Source organism: Malaclemys terrapin, chromosome 5 (assembly GCF_027887155.1).
Source record: "Malaclemys terrapin pileata isolate rMalTer1 chromosome 5, rMalTer1.hap1, whole genome shotgun sequence".
NCBI classification, from domain to species: domain Eukaryota; kingdom Metazoa; phylum Chordata; order Testudines; family Emydidae; genus Malaclemys; species Malaclemys terrapin.
Genome location: NC_071509.1, coordinates 83365938 through 83388438, shown reverse-complemented (window position 1 = coordinate 83388438; position 22501 = coordinate 83365938). Strand labels below are relative to the sequence as shown.

General features: G+C 38.6%; 1 protein-coding gene across 1 annotated transcript in view; it reads left to right on the top strand.

The window, feature by feature from the left end:
- FHDC1 (FH2 domain containing 1) overlaps positions 1–18466 on the top strand; it is a 49450-nt gene extending 30984 nt beyond the window's left edge. The window contains 8 exon segments of the mRNA XM_054031129.1: positions 273–358; positions 444–544; positions 2802–2872; positions 2959–3066; positions 4086–4156; positions 6786–6903; positions 10043–10207; positions 14247–18466. Coding sequence (XP_053887104.1) covers positions 273–358; positions 444–544; positions 2802–2872; positions 2959–3066; positions 4086–4156; positions 6786–6903; positions 10043–10207; positions 14247–16316 — 2790 coding nt within the window. The 3' untranslated portion in view covers positions 16317–18466.
- The last annotated feature ends 4035 nt before the right edge of the window (positions 18467–22501 follow it).

The window sequence follows — 22501 nt, the reverse complement described above, 5'->3', positions numbered from 1 at the left end:
TTGTGGAGGTATGAGAGGTATATAATGACTTGCAAGTTTCCCCCTCTGCTTCTCTGCTAACATGTTGGGATTGAAGGAAGTGCAATTGATTTTCAGTTTTCTGAAAGGGAACTCTGATTTCAAGACTCCCCTAAAGCAAGTCACTGAACTGACTGTGTAATTCTTTAAGTTAAATTTGCCTCTCTTCAGTAAAGGTGTATCCTTTTTACTTTCATTTTTAATCTTGACCTTAGAGATTAAGTTGTTTATTATTGTCTCTCTTTCTTTTCTAGGTAAAGAAATTAAAAGCCTTTGATGGAGATGTAGCAAAACTGTGTCAAGCTGATTACTTTATGTATTTACTAATCCAGGTGCCAAAGTAAGGAGGTACTAGGTTTATTCTATTCATGGCAAACTCTCTTTTTTGGCTCTCAGTTTTAAAGCTTAGTTTGTTTATGTTCCAGCTATTCTCTTCGGATTGAAGCTATGGTGCTAAAGAGAGAATTCACACCTTCTTGTACTTCTCTGAAGAAAGACATGGCAATTATAAGAACAGCTACAAAAGGTAACTAAACAGGCTGTGACATGCATTACATACTTGTTTTTGCAAGAGGATTCATCAATCTGCATTATGGAGACTAGATCTTGAATTTCAGGTACCTAGTAGCTATTTAAAGGACGCTAACTAACTATGACACATTCCATAAGGGTGTGTCTGTTGAATCTTTACTCTGCTCCCAGGGCCAAAGATCCTGAAGTTACTGCATCTCTTTCACATTCCTCTATGCCTGGTAAAGCTGTCTGTAAGATGGCAATATTGGTTGACTGAAATCATTATCATAAAGGATTCTCATATAATCTCTTATAGATCCATTTCCTTTTGCTCTTCTGAACTCTCTATTTTCTAAACTTTACAGACACCGAAGCGCTGGTGATATGTTGCTCCTTTGGTCCAGGAACCCAAACCCTAATTAAGTCCTGCCTTCTGCTGTTTTCCTGTCTTCCTAGCTCTCTCTTAAGCTAATGCAAAATAATTAACTTCTTAATTTTCTGGTTTTGTGCCTTCCTATGATTCTGACCTTCACCTAATCCTGATGTTGCCCATTTACTCTGATCCTTAGTGTGGGAATACTGGTAAACAAATTGAAAGCCACAGAAGCATTGCTCACACCTGCCCCAAGCAGCATTAGACAACACAGTAGTCAAAGTGTCCAGCTGCAGGAGCCTTGTCTACACTAATGCTTCCACTAGTAGAGCTGATTTGGTGGTAGTAATGGCTGTAAATTTTTGGCAAAAAAGCCTATTATCTTGCTAATGCTGAGGGTTTAACTGGGGACTTACAAGCAAGTCAAATGCTTCATGCTTCCTTGTATAAAGCTTTTTATATCAAAACATTTTTAATTACCTTGTGTTTTGGCAGGCTGCTAACACTGAACAAAGTGGTTTGAGAGGTACCACTACTGACTGCTTCCATAATGACAGATTAGCATGTTGGATTAAACGGTTAAAAACAGGATAATTTAAATAATGCTAATCTTGGAGCAATATAATGTCTTGTCTTTTAATAAAAATTTTTCTTTCACAGTGCAGTGATTGCAAGTGTGTTTATTTTAAGCCTTCTACAATTTAAGGGTTCCATATTTTAGTATGAATGGTGGCTAGATATTTATCAACCTTATAAAATAAAATTCTCTATAGTAGCTCAGTGGTTTGAGCATTGGCCTGCTAAACCCAGGGTTGTGAGTTCAATCCTTGAGGGGGCCACTTAGGGATCTGGGGCAAAATCAGTACTTGGTCCTGCTAGTGAAGGCAGGGGGCTGGACTCAATGACCTTTCAAGGTCCCTTCCAGTTCTAGGAGATGGGATATCTCCATTAATTCTCTATAGTGTTATTCCCATGCTGTGAATACCTTGCAAATTTGCAAAGATTTTTTTTACTCTACAGCATTTGTAGAATACTAATTTTATTAATTCTTCACAGCTCCATAGCTCTGCTTCTCTTATTTCTAAGGTACTTATCATGATAGTTTCTAAGCACATACATGTATGTTAAGTTAAATCTTGTTGAAAATGTCCATGTATATTTTCATCTAAAGTACTGTTGTGTTTTGCAAAAGTAGAATATGTAGGAAATAAGCTTTCTTTATGAGAGTTTTATAAAGAAGTTTTATTTCATATTACTGTCTGTATGATGTTTTAATGTAGCCTTATATTCTATCTTTGGTATCTCAGAGCTGTCTTTATTGTAACTCAGTGTCTTTTGATTATGCAGAAAGTCTGCAGGGTTGGGGGAGGAGGGGTAAGTAAGGAAAGTTATACTTTCCTTACACCTTTTCAGACCCAACCAATTATTTTTATATACAAACTTTTAGTAATCACGGTCCCAATCCTGTCAGACATTGAACAGTTCCTGCAAGGTGCTATGCACATTTGCTTCATTCTGAAGTTAGTGGGAGGTGAGGGTGGTTGGCAGATCCTATGAAACACTCAGCACTGGGCAGGATTAGACCCCAAATGTTTCATGAGCTGCTGGTGGTTGCCTTGGAAACATTATACTAGCTGAGCTAAGGTCTGAACGTATACTTGTGGTTTGCCAACTGTGCCTGTGACTTTGGATTATATAATACCATTTTCTCCCATGACCTTTCAGTTAATTGTAGTTTTCTGTAAAAAATAAAATAAAATAAAAATAAAAAAATTCACACCTTTATGAGCTTGAGGATGAAATGGATTTTGGTAACTGACAATCTATGTATAATATACACACTGTATATATTTCTAAACAGCCCCCAGACAGCAATTTTCTGTTTGTTTCTCTGCAGAGTTAATGTCATGTGAAGAACTACATTCCATATTACACTTGGTCCTTCAGGCTGGGAATATTATGAATGCAGTAAGTGTGCATCAAAATGAAGAGGCTTGATTGACTGTTGCAGTCCACTGATGTCACATGCCTTCTCTGTCTCTTTTCCTCTTTAGGGGGGTTATGCTGGCAATGCAGTTGGCTTTAAACTCTCGTCACTGCTCAAGCTGGCAGACACAAAAGCAAACAAACCTGGGATGAATCTGCTGCATTTTGTTGCTTTGGTATGTAAAAACTACCATCTTTGAGAATAAATGTTATAATCTAATTAGGGGAGGCACGGATGACTGATGGTTTTATTTTAGTTAAGTGGAAGAGGTATGTGGCATACAATAAGAGGGTAAACCTTAAGGCTCTGGTCCTTAACCCTTCCCTCTCTGCCTCCACACATTCCACTAGCCTACCTGTGTACGGTGATCCCATCCACAGAAAACTGAACAAATATAAAGATTAGTTAAATCTTCAGCAGAAGCTTTCTGGTACTGTATAAAAATAATTCTCCTATCTAGCTCTTCAAGTGTAACATCCCCCTGACTATTTGAATCCTGGAATACTTTGTTAAAGGAGCTGTCAATTTTAATAAAAACTTCTTTCTGTTAAAACTTCTGAGGAGAAATGACCTATTTCATTGCACTGCTTGACTCATTAGATAGTTTTTAAAGCCATCAAATCTGTTGCAGCTCCTTCAGGGTTTTTCGCCTTTTTTCCTTTTCCAATTGGAATGACTTTGAAAGACACCGGGTGTCACTGTCTTGACCAAATTTTTCTTCCCTCCATGGAAGGGAAAAGATTGAAATACCTCCACTTGTGATTGTTTTCACTGTCTGTGTGCAAACTGGTTTAACAGCTTTTACATCAGCAAGACACCTTCAGCTAATGACATAAGTATTAGGTGATGTTTAGGCAGGAAATACTGCATTAGCCCAAACAATTGGCATTAGTTAATTGCCCTTACCTAAGATTCTCTCTTAATGCACATGGGTTGTTTTCAGTGGAAGAAGGTACTATTATCTGTGCTCTGTGAAATGGAAATTGTTTAAACTCTCTCTAGGTCTGATCCTTGTCCACCTTTAAGTGAGGCTTTTTTCCAATAATTCACTCACTGAAAGAAAAATAGAACCTAGCAGCAGTGTAATACAGAAACTAAGTGCCTTTCCCAAAGCTTTAGAAACAGTTTTTACTTTGACATTCCATTACCCTGCTAAAATCTAAGGGACATTGCTTGTTTTTTCTTTAATTTTAGGAAGCACAAAAGAAAGATGTGGTTCTTCTAACCTTTTCAGAAAAATTACAGCATGTTCATGATGCAGCCAGGTAAGCAAAGAAAACTGAGAACTTATTGTTAGAAAGAGACATGAGACTTCTTTTTGTGAAGCACAGAAGCACATTCACAGAGCTTTGGCATTAAAACTGAGATCTTTACAAGTGTTTACCATAGCTTTTAGGGCTTCATTTTCATTTGCAAACAGAAGCTTGCCTGCAATGTGCCTTCAGGTTTAGAGGTTTTTATTTATTGATTTTTTTATAGGATTTTTTGCCTTTGTCAACACGTTCAATTAGGTAAATGCATATATATTACTTTTAAGAGATCAACCTACAGGGCATGTTTTTAAAATACTGTCATGTTACTGTTACTGCTGCTCTATAGAATAACTTCCAGCTATTTGTTGGGTTGGTATAGTACCTTTCTTTCCAGATCTGGTGCCATGTACACTCAAAGATTACTAGTGGCTCTCACTTCCTCTACAGACTACATTTTCCCATTTTTGCAATATCCCCTCCCTTTCTATCCTTGAGAGCCTCCCTCCATAATACACACTCTACTATGGGACATTCAAAATACTGGACCACCCCATTCTTGTAAAATATGAACTAACTTTACACACTTGAGTCCTCACGTCTCTTAGGTGGTAGAGGGAAGGAAGATTATGCTTGTGAATGAACATGTTGTATTCATTCTGTGTATAGAAGAAAACCTATAATATCTGGGGCTGAGTACAGTTTTCAACCTGAGGCCTTGAATTGTATAATTCTACAGCAAACATTAATTCATACCTGGCTAAACTATATATGTACTTTTATGAGGCAGTGTATGATTTCAAGCATAGAACTGGAAGTTAGGAACCCCTGAGTTCTAATCTTGGCCATCATCTCTGTCTTCAGCGTTGGGCTTAACTTCTTTCCACATCTGTAAAATGGAGATACTTCATATCTCATGGATATACTGAGTCTTAATTTAATGTCTGTAAATTACTTCGAGATTCCCCCTGAGGGAAGGTGCTGCGAATCTGTTGGCAATAGACTTGACTGGAAATTTCTGATGGAAACCTGCCTGGCTTCCTGCTGTCTTGCCCTTGATGCCTCAGCAACCCGCCTGGCAGACTGCTGAGGAGCCCAGGCTTCTCAGGGAGTAAGCGGACAACTTCCATTTTGACAACGGACAACTTCTCCCAAAATAGAATTTTTTTCCTGGCTTTTCCCTCCTGTGAAATATTTAGAATTTTTGACCTCCTTATCCCATTTGGGTGAAAGTTCCCTCCCCAATTCAAAATTTTTCACGGGAGGGAAAAGACTGTTTTCTGCCCAGACACAATTTGTCATTTAATCTGACTAAAACCAATGGTGAGACAAAAATGAAACAAACCAAAACATATTATACCATTGGACATGAACAAGATCGAAAACTCGCTAGTACAAGCTGCTGATAAACCCCAAAAACCTTAAAAATCACACATTTGTTGTTGTGCCCTCTGTTAACTTAGTTCTCTGGCATTTTCTTACTGCTCTCTTTCATAGGCCTGCCAAATGCAACCCATGTCATCTACAGACTTTTTGATCTGCTAAAGGTTCTGCAATGCACTGGGATGCAGATCTCTGAAGCATCTGTGATCTTCACTGAAGCAGGGAGTGTATCAGTAGAGATGAAGGATGCTGAGGAAAAATAGCTTACCTCATACCCATAGATATGTGCACTGCCTGCTCTAGTGCTGATAATTATAGGTGCTGCTGCCATCATCACCAGCCCTGTGTACTCTGGGAAGCATGTCATGGGGACTGCAGTTCACATACCTGTAAAAGAGCAGTGACAGCAATTAAAATCCTGCTGTTGGTGAAATGCCCTCTATCCAGAATAAGTGTATGCAGTCAGTAATGTTGGGCCATCTGGGAGAAATTACTAATGCTTCAGTTCCTAAGTGAGGCTAAAATTCTGGGGTGGTGTTGAACTCACTGTGTTAGGGTAATACCATCTCCCTGTGGGGAGTTACCCTGAAAGATCCATTGCTGAGGTGGTTGAGAGACTCAGTCATTTGCTACTAATTTGCAAGTGGGGCTGTAAAAACTGTAGGAGCTGGGCCTTCAAACACAAAGAGACTCAGGTTCTCTAAGAACTGGGCTATTTCTGTGAGTCTTAGGCCTGTTGCACTGCCCTGCCTAGTGAGCAATAATGCCCCAGGAACAGTGCATGAAACCTGCAGAGGGGGAGATTCTTCTGTAACTTGCACTGCTGTTTTCAGGGAGAACCAGCAGTTCTTGGGAGACTAGGGCTGTGTCGTGGTCAGGAGCGTGTCTGTTTAGCAGCCACATCACATAAGTGATGTGGAGGGGTTTGTTGCAACTATGCAGGTAATAAGGTAGAAGGATGAAACATCATGGCTGCTGGGCCAAAGGGAACTAGTGGCTCTTTGAGCTGCCTGCATTGCTGTGACTTCATGAAGGAATATCCTCTAAGAAAGCTTAGGGAACCTTTCAACATTGCAAATAAGGAAAAATAAGCAAATTTCTCTGCTAACTCTTACCTTCTGCTCTGGGAAGGTTTACCAAGCAGGCAGGTCTTGTTTGATGTACAGGTGGTGCATTGTGACAGATTTATGAAGCATGCAACACCTAACAATGGGCAACTCCTTTCTCTTAGTAAGTGCTCTCTGTATATGCTATTTTTTAGATTATCCATTGATAATATAGAAGCAGAACTTCATTCTCTATCTGCCAAGACAAGATCTCTTAAAGACCATATTCGACAGGACCCAGGACTCTTTCACCAGATGGAAGGTTTTATCCAGGTTTGTAGAATATCCTTGCTAATGTGTTACTGTCACTTCAATACAGCTGTGTTTCTCAGCCTAACATAATTTGCATGGATATGTTAACAGGCAGTAGATTCACTTTAATATGTCTTCCTCATCATAAATCATCCATTCAGAGTTGCTCACACTGCACTACTGTGTTTGTCAAATATGAGTTTATAAAGGACTACACTATTTAGAGGAAAAAATATTGGATGTATGTTGCCCTGAGGGCTGATCAGACAAGCATGTTTAACTATTGTGAAATGGCTGATGGATTAGAATATCAGATTATTTGCATGGTTCTACTGCTTTGTATTTAATACGCAGAAACTAGATTCTTACCAACTTGCTGTTATGCTGGAGCATGCCAGTTTTAGTTGAGATTATACTGAGTATTTCATTACAGCCCTGTGTACTCTGGGAAGCATCTCAAGGGGGCTGCAGTTCACATACCTGTAAAAGAGCAGTGACGGCAATTAAAAATCATGCTGTTGGTGTGGATTTGCTGTGGATTAACCCTTAACATATACTTTAGTGTGAGCCCCATGATCGTTCTTGGGTGGTGGTTTTATTTGATTTTCCAGTCCCTTTTTTTTTTTTTTTGGTATGTAAATAGAGTACTTAATTTTTGAAACAGTCTTGACACACGTAAGTGTAACACCTTTTAGCGGGTAGTGATGAGTAGAAGAATCTATACTTGGGTTTCAATGAAGTGTAAGAGTGTATCTGTGTCTTTTATATATTTTTTTGTATAAATACTGCAAATAAGAATACAGGATTTACCAAGAAACTTGTTAAGGCAGGTGTGACTTAAATTTATAAAAGTTGTTAATGGATTAGCTATTGCACTTTGTCAGGAGCTGTGAAGTTGATGGAGAAAAAGGGTGGGTTAAGAATGGAGTAGTTGCCATCACTCTGAATGATTAGCTTTTATCCACTGCATTAAGACTCCTTAATGTTGTGTTTTAACATGTTTTTTATTTTAATAGCTAGCTTTACGTACCATTAAAACCTTGCTTAGGACAAATTCCAAGTGGAATCTTGGAACCATTTTTCACTTTACAAATATATACTTTATATAATGCTTCAGATTTTTAAATTATGGGCAATAACTACACTGATAAGTCAGCTTACATTATGTCATCCCTGTGAATAAGCTACTAATATTATGTGGTAGAACTAATTATCCATGCATGTCAACTGTCCTGTTTATCTTCAATCCAGCTTTTGTTTGTTTTGGTGTGTGTGTTTGCGTGTCTGAAGACTGACAAGCAAAGATTTATTCCTACAGTAATTCTCTCCCCCTCCGCCCCCCAAAATCCCCCCCACCTTCTATATAAAGCCTTAGGCTCCTGATACAGACTGCTACTTTATACAGCAATTTTGTTTACTAGGTTGTTTTTAATATCTCTGGCACTTTTTTCATCTTTTTGTTATACTTTTAAGACTGTTGTTCTTTCATTGTCTACATTAAACTAATAAAAGAGCTGATGGCATTATTTGTGTCTATTTATGTATATACATTTAAGAGAAAAGAGGGAGGATAAGATAATCTAGTCAATATTTTTTTTAGAGCAATATTGCGATATCCTAAGCTTGTTCAAACACTAGTTTGTCTTTAGTGGTTGTTAGACTTAACTTTTATTTTGTCAATTCCTTGGGGAAAAAAGGCTTGGATTTAAAATGTCTAAGTCCATTCCTGCTTTTCGTTAAACGTTTGTATAAAACATTATATAGATTCTTATTTAGGTTCTTACACTGATGCCCATCACTGTAGTATCTGAGCAACTTCCTCATGGAAGACCCTCAGACCTTGTGTATATTTCAAAATGCTATACTGTTTAAATACAACCAGATCTAGTCAGAAATTTTGAGGGGGTATTATTCCATGAAAATGGGGGGAGGAAATTTGTCTGGATCTTCCTTGGAAAACTGGAATCTGAAATAATTTTTAACCCACATAAGATCTTTTAGCCTAAATATTTAGGGTTCCATTTTTGGTTTTCTATGATCCTGGATCCCCAGATGGACTTTGTCTCACATGATGAACCACCTCCACTCTCCAAGAGGGGAGACCGTCATGCATCATAGGAGATGTAGTCCAACTGGGGAACCTGCCCTATAGAAGAGAATAGGAGCATGAGGCATTGAAACTACAACTCCCATAAAGCACCACAGCAGCATTTCATAATCAAAATATTTCAGGTTTGGGATGGAAAATTAGAAACTACCCATGGAGAGCAGACACCTTTTTTTTTTTTTTTTTTTTTTTTTTTTTTTTTAAATCTATTCATTAGCTGAAAGGCCAATCTTCTATCAAATCCCTTTTTGAAGGAAATCTTTCAGCCACTCCTAAATACAGTTGTGAGCAATCAGACATGGCATATAAATGTGGGCAATGGCATGGCATTGACCAAAAATTGTCCTGGTCTACACTAACTCATCACTGTCATGTTACTTAGCTCCATTGTTCACAACCATGTTCAAACATAATAAAATATTGTAATGAAGACAAGCTCCTGGAAACTAAATAATTGGGGTGCTGTGAATGAGTTGTATGTGTGAGGTATACAGGAGGGCTTCTGGGATGTGCGTGGGTTTGGGATCCAGTAATATGATCAAGAATGGGATGGAACTAGTAATGGAATTAATCATGGATCTAGTCCAGAGGGAAAGGATGGGAAATTAGTGTAGCAAGGGTAAATTCTAGGGGAGAGAAGGGACCTGCCAGCAGGAAAGGCAAAGTCATTTTGGGAAGGATCAGCAGCTGTAGACAAGAAAGCTCATCATATTCTTAGTGCAGCTTGATAAGAGGCAACTCCAACCTGACTGTATTGTTCTGAGAGTTAAAGTTTGAAACATGTTGTTTTGCTTTTAATCCTTCATCTAGTGACACATCTTGCTCATTGGAATTACTGTTTTGATTTATCTTTTTCTTTTTCTTTCTTCCTCAATTCACTGAAATGGCAACACGTCTGCTTTTACATTGTAGGATGTTACTCTCAAAGTCCTGATTTATTGGACTCTGTGATAGCTGGTAGATGGGAACATGGATTTCATCAGCACCTACTATATCTATCAGATGTATAAATTCTTAATATGTCTGGCTTACAATGTATATGTTTTACTGCAGTTTGCTGTAAAAGAACTAAAAGAACTAGAATACTGGAAACGAGAATTACAGGAGGAAGGAAATACACTTATTGACTTTTTCTGTGAAGACAAAGAAACCATGAAACTAGATGAGTGCTTCCAGATATTCAGGGACTTCTGCATAAAGTTCAACAAGGCTGTTAAGGTAAGGAGAATGAAAACACATTTTCTTTCACTTAAGAATAAAGAGATTTATTTTATGTGATCTAAGACTGCTTCAGGGACCTAACATCCCTATATTTGACATATTTGTTTGAATTAATATAATGTGGCAAATTGCCCATTTCCAGGGCTTTTGTTGCTCTAAGCAAACTGGAAAATAGCTACCTCTCCCAGCCTTGTAGCCAATCTAATAATCAAGTCAAACGTTTTGCTGCCCCAAATATTTTTTTACTAGCCAATTAGATTATTTAGAGGACGTCAGGCCAGTCATCTAAGTGTCATTATAAGATAACTTCCTCCCTCACCCTCCTTACAAGTCTGTAAAAATTCCCTGTCTCTGACTTGCATTCTTTCTCCCTCCAGAGGAAGGCATTAAGTGGTGTTTTGGGTCCCATGAAGAGACTTTGTGACCTTTTGGGGGGTGATATGGGAAAGCAGACTAACAGATTTTATTTATTTCAAGACTTGTATTATATGTGACCTCCAGTCCTGCCAGTGTGGTCATGGCAGCTATGGTGTGAAAGCAGCCTCCGTAGCCTTTGCTCTACTCTTGTCATTGGCAGCTTTTGCTTTTTTCCAGGGACAGCTTTGTGTACATAAATATGTTCTTTGTCTCATTTAATCCAATGCGTCATGCCTGTTTTCCCCTACAGTGCTGTATAATGGTATAAACAGGCAACTTCCAATTAAGTAGCTGTTTGATATTGGCATATTAAAAATACACTAGAAAGTACTGTTGGATGGGACATGAAGATCTGAACAATACTCCCGGCTTATAAATACACATAAATAAAACAGATATACAATACCCAGGTTCATAACGAATAATTTAAGCATCTGGAGTAGTCCCATTGCCTTCAGTGTGACTACTCACCTGTTTAAGTAGTCTGAATTGGGATTATATTGAACAAAACGAATTCAAAATGTATAATATCTCAGACCAATCCTTATTCTGTTTAGCCTGTACAGGGTACTTCAATATTAAAGGAATACCATCAACCTGGATTGCATTTCTGACAACAACAACAACAACAAAAGACGAAAAAAAAAGTTCTGAATACTGTTAACTGTACACTTAAAATAATCACATTGGAATAAGCTAGATAATAATTTTTTGCTTGTTTACTTTGTGCATTGGACAGCAATTTGTAGAGTCTGACTCCCCCCTCCCCCCCCCCCCCCCCCTGTTCTTCTAACTCATATATTCTGTCATTCTGTGTTGACAGCAGGGTAGATAATTTTTTTTAGTAGTGTGAATATTGCTAGGCTCTGATGGATTAATAATAAAAATTATGCCTTCCAGAAATGTGAACCCACCCTTTTGGCAAAGGCAAGCTACCCTTTCCATTTGGGATAGAGCTAGAGATTTGACATCCATTGCAAATAATCCAGACTTTATTGCCAATTGTGAACCAGAGAGCTTTCAAGATTGGGAAAGTCATAGAATAAGCACAACTAGCCAGTTGTATACTAAAGAGATTTCTCTCTAGTGGTTTTTATTTTATTTTATTTTTTAATTAAAGAAATCAAACCCAACTTTAACTTGCAGTCTCCTCTGGTATCAACACCTTCAATTTAGCATTATTTTCCAACTTTCTAGAAAGCTGTTTTATATAGAAAGTTAACTTTAATAAAAGTGGTGACTTCTGGATGGATAGCAAATAAAAAAAAGTAATTTATTACTTGCTGACAACTTCTCACAAAATATCCAAATCCTTTTGGTATTTTATCATATATAGTAGGATTGACAAATTACACCAGGGAAATACTCTTCAGTTTGGAAGAGAGGGTCAGCAGTCTCTGTGTGTAGCATGATAAAAGAATATTTTGTTTAAAAATACTGTTTTGTAGTACTCTACACCAGCCTGGTTAGTGTGTGCATGCGTGCCCCTATAATACAAAACCATGAGTTTGGATAAGTGAATAAATTATAGTGAAAGAGCTGATTTTATGCATATAGAGGACATGTTCAATTCATGTATTGGGATGCATTTCATAACCAAACTTTACAAATTGTTTGTTTATTATCCACGGGTGATCCTCCAGGCTCTTTCTCGTGGAAAAGGTCACACTCAGATAAATGAATAATTAATTTCATATTTGCTAATAGCCACTAGACTAATGGTAGCCTCTTGCGGTGAATAAGAAACAGCCCTAAAACAGAGGAATGGTTCCAAAAAATATAAGAGGTTATAGTGTGTGTGTGGGGGAGGGGGGGGCGGAAATGCAGCATGTAGACACACAGCAAAATAGACTGAGGACAGAAGATATTCATTTGATACTAGGAGTGCACTGGATCCAGAAGAATTGCATTTGGAAGTTTTTTGAATATTAATATGTTTGAATGTGTCTGAGTATGTCATGTTTGTAAATATAGCATAAGAAAATCCCCAGAAATATATCCTGGTTGGGGTAAGAAAGTTCAATGTGTAACCTTAAGAAATAGAAAAATGTAGAGAAACATCATGCAATGATACATTACAACAAAGTGTATGGTAACAATTTATAAAGTTCCTTAAAAAGATGTGTATTTTTTTAAGGGAAATAATTAGTAGAACCATAGACGGTTGACGGATGACTCCACTATTAGGTATATTATATGCAATTTTTTTTTACCCAATTCATATTTAGAAAGTGGTTATTTAAAGTTGATCGGTCTTCAATGAGACCACCTACAGACAGGATTTAGTGCATTCCATTATCATGGAATAAACCCTTTGCCCCAGAATTTTGTTCCAACATACAAGCGTTCCCTTTTTTTAAGAAGAGAGTTTGATTTTTGAAAAAACAGTGTTGTAGGTCTTTCCGAGGCTATCTGATCTCTGATCTTCTTGAGTCTGATGGCAGCCTGAAAAGTAGCTCAGAGAGGTAGGAACTACTCCACCCATTGAAGACTATGTCCACACTAATTTTTTTTGTTTTTCTGAAAATTTTTCATCCCATTGCAGCTGTTACCACTAGTGCAGCTCCTCTTGTTGTAGCAACAGAAGACGTGCTAGGGTAGACAAACCTCCATATGAATATTGGTGTGTGTGGTTTGTTTTTGTCTTTCAATGTTGCTGCATAGCCCTCTTCTGATTAGGTTTTAGCAAAATAGTGGGAAATGATGGCTGTCATCAGTACCTTGTCTATACTAGCATTCGCTCCATTGTGCAGTTGCAGTGGTATTAGGAATAGGTGTACATGTTTCAAAAAACAATGTAGTGCAGATAAGGCTTTAATAGTTTAAATATGAAATCTAATGGTGACAATTTGAATGCTGTCTTTAACTATGTCACTGCCAGTGATTTTAGCAGAAAAAACATTCAGGCTGCCCCCAATTTTGAGTGTGGGGACAGCGTAACACTGAATTTATTATAAAAATAAAGAACACAAGTTAATTGTGCTGATTAGAGCATCACTTGCATGTATAATTGATTGAAGTCTCTGCCACAGAATTCCTGCCTGCGGCACTAGAATGCCACAGAATCTGGGGCTATGCCACTGTGGAGTTCATAGGAACTTGGCTATAGAATGCCACCTGTCGAGGAACAATTGCATCTGGGGTACTTGAGTATAAGCTCTTCGATACGTCAAGTCCAGAAGGATGGAATGGATCCAGGGGACCATATGGATCTTTGTGGCGTCAAACTAGATTGTTTTAATGGCTGAGGTTAATTGTTTGTCTAAAATGTTTCTGGTTTAAATGTTTGCATATGCAATGAAAATTGCTGACTTAAAACTTACTAAAAGTGGACTTAAAACCTAGCATATTGTAGTTCATATTCTTGGTCTCTGCGGGGGTCTGATAGTGTTTTTCAGTGCTTCCTATGCTGGCCGGTCTAATGAGCTGTATTAGTTAGGCAGGAAACTGTTCTCCATATGGTACAATAGTTGCCATGGTGATTTGAGTGGGGAACTGACCACAGTAGGAAAAAATGAAGGGATAGGTGGCCTCATTTAGCTTGTTTTGAAATAAGGGATGCTTCACTCTGAAATGTGTATTTATTCCTCACTCTCCTCCTTTTTTTTTTTTTTGACAGGAAAATAGGGAACGAGAGAGTCAAGAAATTCACCAACTGCAGAGATTAAGGGAGCTGGAGGAAAAGCGCCGATCCTGGGCCGCTGGAGAGCTTGGGAACTTTGGGAGAAGTAGCAGTGAAAATGATGTTCAGACGTTGGCTAAAAAAGGACTGGAGGATTTTCTACCTTTCTTGCAGCAGAGACCTCAAAGTCCTTTGAATAGAAACCCCAGCACTAGGCGCTCCCGACTGTCCTTAGGGATTACTACAGATAGAGAGCTTCGGACTTTCCTGGAAATCTCCAAGGATGAGGATCCAAACAAATTCAACAGCCTTCCTCGTGCAAACACACGACAAGCAAGACCCAACATAGCCTTGACTGAATCCAAAGAGCCTAGAGATCTCCGTTTAAATAACTTGAATTTACACCAAGCATCTGAAACCAAAATGGATAGCGCAGATCTGTCTCAGTTGCCTTCAGCTCAGCCCAGTCGCTTACAAGACATGGAGGTGGGCTCTACCAGTACTAACCTCTGTTACTCAGAAAAGGATACCGACAAAAGTCAGCACAGGTCCAGTGTGCCTGGTGTGGAAGCAACAGATATAAATGCTTTGGCCCTTGCTGTTGAGGAATGTAAAGTTGTTAAAGGACTACATAAGTCTGATATTCAAGGAACAAAACCTATGGAAGACATGCCTTTAATAAACTTAGAGGATGTTGATGCAGCAGACTTAGAGACTCTAGATGATTTGAGCTTGCACTCCCTCAGCACTGTGGATAATGATGATCCAATGCCCTCTTACAAAAGTTCCAGAGAGGCCGATGATTGTCAAGCCAAGGTGGCAAGCTGCAAAAATGAAGTTTCAGAGCATGCCAGTAGTGGCCCCACATCTATGGATACAAGTGTTTCTGGCAGTAAAGAACATGGGCCGACATTCTACTTATCTGATACTACTGATTGTTCTCTGACTTTCAACTGTTCAGAAGGAAATGATTTAAAATTAGTTGGCAATGAAATGAAAGAGCAAGATGGCAGAGCTTACTCTTGTGCAAATGATGCTCGAGGTGGGAGTAGTACAGTCACCTCAAATCTGAATTCATCCTCTGCAAAGGAAATTTCTCTTCATACTTCCTCAAATGACAAAGAGGATTCCAGCAGCAAGCACAACTTTCCTAAGGAAAAGCCTGTAAAATATAGAGAATCCTTGGGACCAAAGAGAAACTCTCTAAAAGATAGATCTCTAAACTCCTCAAAATCCAGTGGCACTCGCCCTACCCAGACAACTACTGCCAGACCAGTAAGAACTTTGAATGCATCTGAAAATGTGAGTATGAGAAAAGTGGTGCCCATTTCCAGGTCAAACAAAGCACCAAGCAGTCTGAAAAAGCCAGAAGCCAAACCAGCACTTCGAGAGGCCAGTACAGCTGAAACACAACTGTCACGTCGCAACTCTATCCGAGGCACAACAGAAACCCTTCCAAGAACTCCTTACAGGCATAGCTTATCAGTAGAGGAGCCAAAATTGCAGCGAGGGACTGCAACTTCCAGCAGTGCCCATTTTGAGAGGGACCAAGTTCAGCGCAAGGGCTCTCTTAAAGTGCTAGGTTCTAAATCTGTCCGAAGTATTCCCAAATCAAAACCAGATGAAAGTAAGATTTGTCGCTCCACTGTAAAACCCCAGGCCCCTCCAGATGCTAACAAAAGCACAACAGCCAGTGCTCCCAAGACACCGTCCTCTATACCAAACTTTGCAAGGAACACAGTGGCCTCTTCCTCAAGGAGTGCAAAGGTGGATCTACCTAACCCTTCGAAAACTCCAAGCATCACAAGATCAGTGTCTCAGAGGCTACCTAGAATGAGGCCTGCAGCAAACTCTGATGACCTCATCCCCAAGGAGAATACTGGAAACCTCCTAAAACGAGCAAGTAGTGCTAGAGTTGTCAAAAGGAACACAGACCATAGTGATATTCTCAGTGCTAAAGTGGAACCTACAGCAAAGGAACAAGGTATAATGGAAAAGTCGTCCCTTAAATTGAAAGATGCAAACCGGACCACAATAGGGAAGATATTTAAACCATTATTGAAATAAGGGTTTGGGCTTTTTGACATCTTGGAATATGAACACATGTTTAAGCACTGGATGTCTTGTGAAATATCCAAAACAGTAATATCACTAAAAAGCAACAGAGTCCTGTGGCACCTTTAAGACTAACAGAAGTATTGGGAGCATAAGCTTTCGTGGGTAAGAACCTCACTTCTTCAGATGCAAGATAGTAATATCACTATTTATCTCCTGGTATCTAATGTACAGTACACCATCAGAGGACAGCAACTACTTTTGTTCTGATCTTCGTCCTATAAGCATGAATTTGAATGTATTTACTGTGGTGGAGTACAAATGCCACAAATCTTTTGTGCATTTGTGGTATAGTACATTGTTAAAAAACAAACTTGAAGGAATTTTAAAACTACCAATTGAAATGATTTTGTGACATGAGAAGAAAAAAAAAGAGGGGGTTATGGCCAGTTTTTGTACACAGGAGCTTTTTTTTTTTTTTTTTTTTTTAGGCGTAAGCAGTTATACTAGTTGGTTCCTTTATTCAAAGTTAAAACAACGCCTTTGGAATAGTGCAGAAAATGAACTTAGGTGAAGACACTTTCTGTCACTCTTAATTCCTTGGATTCAGGAGTCATCTGTGCCTGTTGCAAAGTCCATTGCTGGCAATTGGACACACTGGGAACCGCTGGCCTAAAAATGGTGAAACAGGACATTCACTGTTTGTGGCTGTCTTAACCTCATTGAAGAATTTATGGCATGTCTTATTGTGTATGTGTGTCTGTCTGTGTAGGAAGGAAGGAAAACTCTGCTGAGCAGAAAGTTTATTCTCCATGAGTGTGGCAGAATTGTCTTGCACGTACAAGTAGAATATAGTAAAAAAATGACTGGTGCTGGATGTAGTAGCGTAGCTGGAGGTCATGCCTATTGGAAATATCACCAGTAGCTGTTAGGGATAATAATTACTCATGTTCTGACGCGTTTCAGTCAGATGCAAACTTGCCAGCTTTTGGTAATACAAAAGTGCCATATTTATAATACATATCAAAGGTGATGCAGCTCAACATTTGAAGGCTGCAACCTGGTGCCGAGCACTTTCTTACCATTCCTTATTTCCACTGGTTTATCTACTATCAAATTACTTGAATGTTGCTATGGCTCCGAAACAGCCATTTCCCTGCCGCCTCCTCCTCCTCTCTTTGTCAGCAGGAGCATTTAGCAGGAAACACACAGCTTACACATGGACAATGTTTTGTAAATTAAGCTGCTTTGGCTGCTTCAAATGTGGTTTTTAATGTTTAAAGTGGCTAAAGGATGAATTAAAGACATGTTTTAAACTAGTGTTTCATAAGCTTTTTTTAAAAAAATACCTTTTCTTTTTCTGCAGATACAAATTTTAACACCATGTCAGACTAAGATACAGAGAATGAGGGAAAACTTGTTTTAACATGCTCTGTGCCTTTCCAAGATAAATGTATGTAGGTGTGGGGAAACTGACTGTCTCCAAACATCTTATTTAAACAGTTGCCTTTTTATTCACTTATGAATGAAACCTCATTTTCAAAAAAACAACAACATGCAACTTTCCAAATAGATTTCATTTTATCTCTGCCTACTGATACATCACTCCCACTACCCCCTTCCATTAGGAGTGTATACTTCATTCAGAATTAGCTACCTGCCCATGCACTTCCATGGGCTAGCAACCAACCAGTCGGGTACAGCCAGCTGATTTTAATAAAGCAAGTGGCCCTTAACCAAGCAGATCCCACTGTAGACAGCATACCAAAACACTATCAGCTGTTCCATGGGACCTCTTGTGAAAGTCTGTCTCAAAGTGAGAATTTTTATAATCAATTCACAGGCAAGGACCTCAGAGTGAATATTGCTTTAAATCTTATAAGCTTTAGGATCTTCCCTCCCTTGTGGGTTAAATATGAAAGTGTGTCCCTTAGCCCTCTCTGTGTCCTTGTGTACACATTTGTGAGAGCAGGTGACTTTAAAAAAAAAAAATCTTTTATTGGTAGTAAGCTTGAAAAAAAGTAATTTAAATGTGTTTGGAAAATGTAAATAAATATCTATATAAATATCTGTAAAAACAATGTATTTAATGGACCATTTATACATTTCTGAGTAACTTGGTAGTTTAATAAAGTTCCCACTTACCGGGGTCGTGCTTTATATTTTCCCTGTTTTCTATTTTGGTTTTGGTACTATAGTTCTCAACCTGACAGTGTCCCAGAAGGAATGGCTTTAACACAGAAATTCAGGAAGTTTTAAATGTTGGATTAATTTTTTAAAAGATATTTTATATAACTTCAGTTTCATGATTAAGCATTTCTAATGCAGGGCTTCCTGCTCCAAACATGGGTTAACAGCAAATTTGTGGAGCGTATTTGGGTCTAAAATGAAGGATTAATTGCTAGTATGTGTAGCATGTTCTGCACACATTTTGTGTTTTGGCCAAGATAAATATTCATGGGACTAACAAGTCTGAATCTGCTGCTATCTTCATACTTTTTGGCATGCACACTTTATTGGGAAATCCTAGCTCATAACTCCCAGGGGTTTAGAAATGAGAGTGTGATGACTGTTTTACTATAACACTTAAAGGAAAAAATGGGCTAACGCTTCAGTTCATCTATTATTTCCTCCATTGCCTTATAAAATAGCAATTGGTATAAGCTGAAATACAGCGCCAGCCCATGTCAAGTGGACATCAGTTCTCCTAAAAGAAAACCCTTTCCCCCTGTGCTGTGGTTTCTGTGCTGGCATTGCTGCTCTTTTCAGACTTATTCGGCTCCTGATTTTGCTTGTTTAGTCAGTGCTTTGTCCCTTATAAGTGACACAGACCTGCAGCCTGACTGCTGATAGATGTGAGCTTTGTGGGAAGGCTCCTTTACCATTTAAACATGTCTTAAGTTTTTAAATTTTTTAAACTTCATTTTAACAGGGTTTGTAAGTACCAGTTCATTACTTTCACTACCAGATCTGCTGTCAGAATTGAGTGACAGATATAAATGCCCTGTAGGTTTAATTTTCTGTGACATCAGCTAACCCAACCTCTTTCCCTATAAACAAGTTTGCATATGAAAGGCCTTATAGGGTATGCCAACCGTGGAGTTTCTTTGCTGCGTAGATGTACCTATAGTTAACTAGATTGCAGTCAGTTCTGAGTTGACTAAAGAATGAGACAATTCCACTTCTTCCAGCTTTGCCAAATGTCAAATACTTTTGTCTCTGGTAACAGATTAATCTGATCCCTCTCCCCAGTTATGGTGTTGCTGGGTCATGGGTGGAGGGACAAGGTGAGGGTGAATGAGGAAGCTAGGGGCACACATGGTGATCTCTAGAGCTAGATGGCAGGTAGAGCTTTTGGCACAGTAAGGAAACATGCTGGGGCATACTTACAGGTATCTAATATTTACACTTTGTAGGTTTGTAGGAATTACATACATAGCCATTCAGAATCAGGGATTCACTGCATCACTCACTACAATGGCTTATGAATTTCTCAGGGAAGAAAGAAAAAGTTTTCATCATGTTTCTCATAGCACCTAAGTGCAAGACTGTGCTGTTTGAAACAATCTGTTGACATCTTTCTAATCTTGTAAGGCTCTGCTTGTCTGGCTAACTACTATATGTTATGATGTACCTACAGTTAAACAGACCAAACTAAACAGAGCTCCTTTCTTTCAACTCTATCCTCACCAAAATATCCAGTTTTCTAACTGCTTAACATTTGTAAACTTAACATAACACTGTTTACATCTTGGGAACACTTGCCTACATAACCACTACCCAAAACAATGGAGTTCATCTACTGCGTCACTACTTAAACAGCCAGCAACTTGTTCCCTTTTTATTAACAGATAGCTAATCTAAATCTAGCTAGCTCTGGTGATCGAATGACATATTCTGGGAATCTTCTTTACTGTTAGTAACGACTTCTGGGCAAATTACCTTGTAACTGGGGAAAAAAAGACATTAAAGTGCAGTACCTGTAAATAATTTTTCACTGTAAGACTGCATGTTTGTCTTCCATGAGAATGATTAAAACAGACCCACTGAGGACTATAATTAAGAGACTAGCTTACCAGCAGTGTGTCAAGTCAGTTATTTGCATTGGAACAAGGATATTTGCTGGCATATGGCCATCACTGGCAGTGTACCTGGAATTTGTGCTTCCTAGAGCCAATGACATATCAGAATGAATACAAACTTTCAGCTGTCAACTTACTCCTTTCTTAAAATCTGCTAACCTCCAACTGCTGCTATCCTTTCTTATTGCACTGAACCAACTTGGAGTGCAAAGGTCATCATGAGCGTACTGATTTTGTTGGAGGGGAAGGGAGTGGGAGTTTGTAGATGATGAGTCAATGCTTAGCAAGGGTGGCCTTGATAGGGAAGGATCAGAAAGTTGCATAAGTGTTTTGGGTTTTTTACCCCTCCAAAAGAGTCTCTCCCAGTCCAAAGTAAAGAGTGTGGGAAAACTCCCTTTGAATGATGATGTATTGGAGACACAGGAGTGAATATATCTCTCTTGCTTTAGGTGTTGGCTACAAATACACAATAGCCATCTCTGTCCTATTCTATCTTTGTCTATTTAATAAAAAATACTTTAATGCTTTTATATGGGCAAAGTGGAAGAAAAAAATATAAATTCTACCCACTTTTATCAAGGAGACTGACCATTTAAAATAGTTGGCAACTGCAAACAGACCCTCTGCTGGAAATGGGCACATATTTTCATTGGATTATTTTCATTGGCTGTGGATTCAGTAGCAAAGTAGCTAAGACAAAAAAGCAGAATTTCTTCTCAGCCTCAAAATGGGGCTAAATGACAATCTTTTTATTTTGAAATATAAATCCTAGCCATTGAAGAAGGGCCATGTTCATGTGTGCATCAAAGTAAGTTGGCCACACATGTTTGTGCCATTTGTTTCTTGGTTTACTATGAGAGTTGCCTTCCTGACGGCCTTCTGTCCGAGGGTCATTAGAAACCAAAGAAAGTTGCCTTCAGTGTAGTAGAGAGCAATAAACAATAGCTAACCAATATCAAAATCCCCCAGCAAAACCAGAATGTGAGTAGTCTGTATTAGTATTGCTTTATCTAGCTCTTCATTTAAGCAGAACTGTCATGTGATGCTTAACTGTTCTGCAAGTGTAAAGGAAGCCAGCGGATTAATCATAACATATGTGCACTTCTAAGAGCTTATTCAGAGAAGTAATATTCTGTATCTTCATCTGCTATCACATGTTCTGGGGCCTGAGGCTGTTTATGTTCTTAAGATAAATATGTCTGGAAATTGCAGTAATGCATTATTAGCTTTTAATAGCTAATAAGTTGTGTATGGAAATAGATTTATCAGGTGTATTAGGCAAACGTGGAAGTGATAAATTAAGACACAATTTGAGACAAGTTTTCAAGCCCATGTGGATCCTTTCTTCTGTGTCATTAACATCTTTAAATTAGTGTTGAAGGTACTACTGCTGGGAAATACTTACACAGATCAGTCACAGAGAAAGGGCTAGAGTCCTTCGTGCCTGCCTAAACTGAAGCATTGTAGCAAACAGCTGACTAGTAGTGATGCATATTGCTGCTTGAGTTTTACTCTAAAAAAAGATACAAGTCACTAACTTCAGTGTTTGTGTTTCTATTATTTTTCATGAGGCATCTGAAGGTGTTACAGATGTATTCATCATTAAAATCTATAACCACCTTTTTAGAATGAAAAGCTGTTACAAACATGCTCTTCTTTCTATCCCTCAAACAACTGTTTGTCTCTCTGCATCTCATTGCTGTTTCCTCCCACTCCCATTTCCTTTTATATTTTCCATTCATCTCTATTATATTTTCCATCCTTCCCTAACAATCTCACTCTGTTTATCTTTCATTTTGTTTCTCTGCTTCTGTCTGAAAGCTCTGTTCTGACATTTTCTGTTCTCAAGCTTTTTCTTAGTTCTCTGAGCCTCTCACTTCTTCTTTCTCCTTCCAATCCTCTCCCCTTTTCCCAAGTCCTCTTGTGGGTGTGTGAAAATTGTTATTCTCTGCCAGCCTTTGGTAAGGGAGGCAGAGGTGCTCGAACAAGTTATATAGTGGGGGTGCTGAGAGCCATTAAACCAAGCTGTAACCTCTGTATATAATGGAAACCACCAGCACCCCTAGTTCCAGCACCTACAAAGGGAGGAAGATAGGAGAAGAAACACAGGGATAT